Raw genomic sequence first — 5,000 nt, forward strand, 5'->3', positions numbered from 1 at the left:
GGTTCACTGTGGTCTTGCGAGACAATGGACTCAGTCTTCATTCCACGGCAGAAGCTACTTTTGGCTACACTCTTTGGGCAAGAGGTATTTGTGTATAGTTTTATGATGTCTTTTACTTTTGTATTTTAGACATGATATAGGTAATAGACATTTATACAAGAGTTTGCTTTGTAAAATGACTTAGAAGAAAAGGAAAGTAGAAATTTAGCAAAAATCATTATTAGTTGGTGTTACTCTTGGAAGATTCAAAAGTACATTACATTCATTTATTAGTTGTAAACCCCCATTTTCTGTTGACTTTCCTCCATTCAGGCAAATGTGATGGGATTATTACAAAGTATTTTTTTATAATTATTTTTCTTTAGCATCTTATACAATATAGACTTTTCAAACTTTGAGGAAGATTTCCAGACTAAATGATAAGCTTCATTGTATATGACTTTTTTTCTCCCTTCTTCCACAGTTGGTAATCTACACTTACAACTGGACCAAGGATCAGTGTGAGTCTTTGCACACGGCCATGACCCAGCTGGCTCATTGGTCCAATGCTCGCACACGGCTGCTCTCTTCCGTTGTTCTCCAAAAGATTGGTGTGTTCCACAACCAGCCTTTCATTCGGAAGGCACAAGACAAGAAAAAAGAGGTATGGACAGTGGGAGAGAAGGAAAAGAATGAAAGAAAAAAAGGAAAGGCAAGAGGGAAAAGAGATTGGGAAAGAAGAGAAGAATACAGGCAGGCTGGAAGAATAGGGAGCAGGGGAGGTTAGAGGGATTAGCAAAAGGTGGAGGAATAAGGAAAGGGAAGTGGAATGGTGGAGGGGAAAGGATATGGAAAAGGGAATGAGGGAAGGGGAAAGGGAAAGGTTGGAGGGAGAGGGAAAAATTGGAGAGGGTAGAATGATTGGGAAAGAGGATAAAAATGTGTATATTGACAAACTGTTTGCATGATGGGATTGAAATATCAATTCTTCAAAGAAAAACATTAATAAAGTTGTGTAGTATATAATGATCCTGTAGTCTGTGAAGCTTAGTTAATCATTATTCAAAACTCAGTGGCTAATTTTACAAGTAAATATATTTTCTCCCTTCAATAATGTTTCAACAAAATTCAAGACTGCTCTTGCTGGAATCCTGAAAGAGAAGGTGAAGTATTCCTATTACCTTTCATTTCCAGGATAACCCTTATGTTGGCTCCCAAGGACATGTGGAGGCACTCATAAAGTACCAGGCTCCAGGAAGAGATACGCTTACGGCAAACGAACGGGGCAGCAGGAGGATACAGGTAAATCCTGTGATTGTATTTTAGTACCAAGAAGACTTGTTCCTTTGTACTGATTCTTGATTTGACTGTGATGGAAATGCAGGGATGTGTTGAAGAATGAAATGGAACCCGGCTACAATTGTGTTGTTACTCTCTGCTCTGTAGCGAGTGTTGTTTATTCATTTATTATTTATTATTCTCATTTCTCCTTTCTCACTCTTACTTTGTATCTTTCACCAGTGTTGTATCTCCATGGAAATGTTTAGACTTTTATTTTTGTGCATTTAAGACTGTCATATATTAATAAGAAAGAGACAAGAGCAGCTTGATATTAATAGTTGAAATAGCTGTACTTGCAAACAGATGGTTTCATCAATGCAACTTTTAAAGAATTAATTATTTTCCATTTTCTTTCTTGTGTTATTTTCTAGGTGATATCAATGCCAAACTTAGGTGAAGTGTACAGAGATAGTAGACCACCCCGCCCTCTGAAGAACTCACACTTTGGAAACTTCAAAGACTTGGAACTCCGTCATGGAACACAGTTGATAGAGATAAGGCGTCTAAATTTGCAGAGAGGTAATGTTCACAATTAGCTGTCCGTTAAAATTGGTTTATATCTTATTTTCTCTCTTTGTTTCTCTTCTGCATATGTTATATTCATTAGTGTATTATCTTGTGCAGCATTATTGTCAGTTTTATTATGTAACTTTAAAAAAATGTTTCTCTATTTCTTCTTCTTCAGAGAATCAGCGGAAAGTGCTCTTGCAGACCATGGTTCAGGCACCAGGACATTCAAGCCCAGTTTTCAATGACAAAATATTAGCTCTCTATAAGCAGAGTGCTCGCATCGCTCATGTTTGTTATACACCGCTGCTCTTCCTGCCACGGTAAGTTGTGCACTGCATTGATGACATTGCTCTGTTGTGTAAAAGATCAGATATATAATGCTGTTTATATTTATTTCAGTACAAGTAAAACATATAGCTACACTTAAAAAGGTCAGATGTATAGTGCTGTGTGCTATGTATTATTTAATTCAGGTTGGTCTTCAAAACAGACATTCAAGTTTTAAGTAAAATAACTTTCAGTCACCCTTTCTTCTGGGTTGTTCATACTTAATACATTTTATACACATCATGGCATTACCCAAGACTGAATTATGATTGGAGACACATTTCTACTTGCTACACTTCAGATGGCGCTGGCAGGTGGCAGCAACTCGAGATCACAGCCTGGCAGACCCTCAAGCTTCCTGTGATAGAGTCCTGCCCCTTGGAAGCAAAACACCTGAACCAGTGAGTGTATCATAGGGTTCAAGTTGGACGATGGGTTTTTATTTCCATCCGTAGACCATTTTTTTTTTCCTGTTCTTAGACTATACTTTTTCCCATCCTAAGAGCATTTTTTTATCCAAAATGCGAGTAACTGCACTTTGTATGTTATGCCATGCTTTATGGTCAGATGTGGAATATAACCTTTTTCTAGCTACTTTGCCGGTATATATTAACTTTCAGGTAATATATATACTATATATTACATTAGACCTAGTCATGATAACTTGATGTAGTCAACAAAAATTTTTCATCATGACTTATCATATCTCTGATGCATATTTTCCGCAGCGTTCTCGACATGACTCTGGTAACTCTATGAAGAGCTCCACTGGTGCTGGGCCAACAGACCTGCGGCGTTCCCTGTCCCTGAAATCAAATGTTTCTAGTCCTGGGCAACGGCGACGCAATGTCACCGGCGGAGATGACAAATGGCATGGTGCTCTATGCTCAAGTTATCTGAAAGAGTATATACAATACCTGCAGAGCTTAGGGTTCTTGACACTGAATGTTGCACATGCACCGCAACAGAAAGGGTGAGACATTATGTTTGTCTTTGTGTACATATATGGGTATAAGGATTAATTCTGGACTGTAAATTTCTATTGAACATTTCAACATACTAGTCTAACACATCCCTTGTATTCACAGACGTAGCAGTGGCAGGGAATCAGAAGAGAAAGTCTACCGCACAAAAGGCGTTCGTTTCAGTGAGCAAATAACAGCTGAGCCAAGTTATTTGCTGAAAAATGTACTAGGGGGAACACTTCTGCTGGAGATTGCTTTCTCTGAGCCCTATTTTTCTACCAAGGTAAGCAAGGCATGGCATTTGTTTTAGTAGATGTAGATGTTTTCATTACAAAATTATGATAGAAGTGTTAATAAACTATAAATATATTTGTAAATTATTATACTCTACAGACATCCTTATACAATCACGAGTCTAAAGGAAACATATATCTTGCCATTAACCCATTGCCGATGGGGCACCTAACAACCTAATTGGTCATCAGGACGGCGGGTCTACGACACTAGCGGCACTGGCTAAAAATTAGGGGGATGGGGAAAGGGTTTTCTCCGCCCTCCGGGTAGTGCAGACTAGCCCAAACAATATTTTTCCATAAATCCAACATAAAAGGCGAGTTTAGGCTGACTTAGGAACCATGTAGCTCTAGAGCTAGTGCCATTACAGCCATAATACTTCATGACTGTATGCGCGCTTCAACTCTGAGCAGATCCTGATGTCGCGTCATGTACGCATTGACTCCCGTCTTTTATGCCTAATCGGTGCTAACATGTATGTCATGGCACCCGTATGCAATGGGTTAAGAAAAAAGGAAGAACTTTCCCCTAAAGACCTCCCTATCAGTTCAAGAGCTTTAATTGCAAAAAGTATTTAAAGAAAACATAATGCTATTATGTAAAGAAAAAGGAAATTAATGAAGTGGAAAAAAAAGAAAGGCAAAAGTAGAAGTAAAGAAATGAAGGAACACATAGGCATGCATGCACCCCACATCCTCCACCCCCGTACACACATATAGATTAATCTATACATGCATATGTATTATGTATATGATATATATATTGTATCATGTTTTTATTATTGTTATCATAAGGTATGGCCACTTCATGCATAGATTTCCTATGCAGTAATGTGCTGTTAGTGTATTTTACTAATATGCTTATTCCAATTTTAGATTTATGTTTTGGAGTCTTCAAGATTGCAAGGGAAGAAATACACAAGCCTTTCCTCACAAGTAAGTTGTTCTTTATTTAGGTTCCTGCAACCTTTCATTTTCTCTTCTTTGTTTCATCTTCATTAGAAGAATGCTAAAAAAGAAAAAAAATGTAGAATCTCTTTATCTGTTTATAATATCCTTTTTCCCTTGTAGTCGCAATAGAAGTAGTCATAAGTAGAGCTGATGGTCAGTGATGCATGTTGTAATTTGCAGGGAGTTTGGCATCGTCTTCAGATATGCAGTAGATTAATCACTTTTTATTTTATAAGGTATTGCAATATACACCATCGGCTGTGCATGCAGTCGCATGGTGGTAAACTGATGTCGCAGAGCTGAGGATTACTGGATGAATTCATGTAGTTTTGAGAGTAGCATTTACCCTTTTTGAATCTGTGGTATTTCTTTGCCTTGTACATCTATTTAGAGAAAGATAGAAATTCTGTAAGTTTTAAAAGTCCCGTGAGTGCAATTTTCCTCTTGTATTAAACCTTTTCAATTTCTAACAGATGTTTTGTCATTTAAAGACTGGAAGGCTGCATTTCATTTGTTGAAGTAACTTTTGCATAGTTTTTTATTTCTAGTAGTATCAGTTTTCTTTTCTTGATGTTATTGGTTTTATTGACCAAAATTTTAAGAGCCACTTTGTTTATCAAAAGTTATATAGAAT

At 37.4% G+C, this 5,000-nt stretch overlaps 1 protein-coding gene across 21 annotated transcripts in view; it reads left to right on the forward strand.

Moving 5' to 3' along the window:
* Positions 1-5,000, forward strand: part of LOC122258950 (KICSTOR complex protein SZT2) — a 106,745-nt gene that overhangs the window by 84,997 nt on the left and 16,748 nt on the right. For 20 of the 21 annotated variants that reach the window (XM_043025260.2, XM_043025266.2, XM_043025273.2 and 17 more), the window contains 9 exons: positions 1-84; positions 464-643; positions 1,174-1,281; positions 1,692-1,839; positions 2,006-2,150; positions 2,459-2,558; positions 2,886-3,130; positions 3,246-3,405; positions 4,292-4,351. The exon at positions 1-84 is cut by the window's left edge and continues 245 nt beyond it. In XM_043025260.2, coding sequence (XP_042881194.2) covers positions 1-84; positions 464-643; positions 1,174-1,281; positions 1,692-1,839; positions 2,006-2,150; positions 2,459-2,558; positions 2,886-3,130; positions 3,246-3,405; positions 4,292-4,351 — 1,230 coding nt within the window. Of the gene's footprint in view, positions 85-463; positions 644-1,173; positions 1,282-1,691; positions 1,840-2,005; positions 2,151-2,458; positions 2,559-2,885; positions 3,131-3,245; positions 3,406-4,291; positions 4,352-4,602; positions 4,785-5,000 lie in introns of those variants that run through there. The other variant, XM_086532762.1, reaches the window with a different exon arrangement.

Source organism: Penaeus japonicus, unplaced genomic scaffold (assembly GCF_977035675.1).
Source record: "Penaeus japonicus unplaced genomic scaffold, GWHDUDI00000001_assembly GWHDUDI00000037, whole genome shotgun sequence".
Taxonomy (NCBI): Eukaryota; Metazoa; Arthropoda; class Malacostraca; order Decapoda; family Penaeidae; genus Penaeus; species Penaeus japonicus.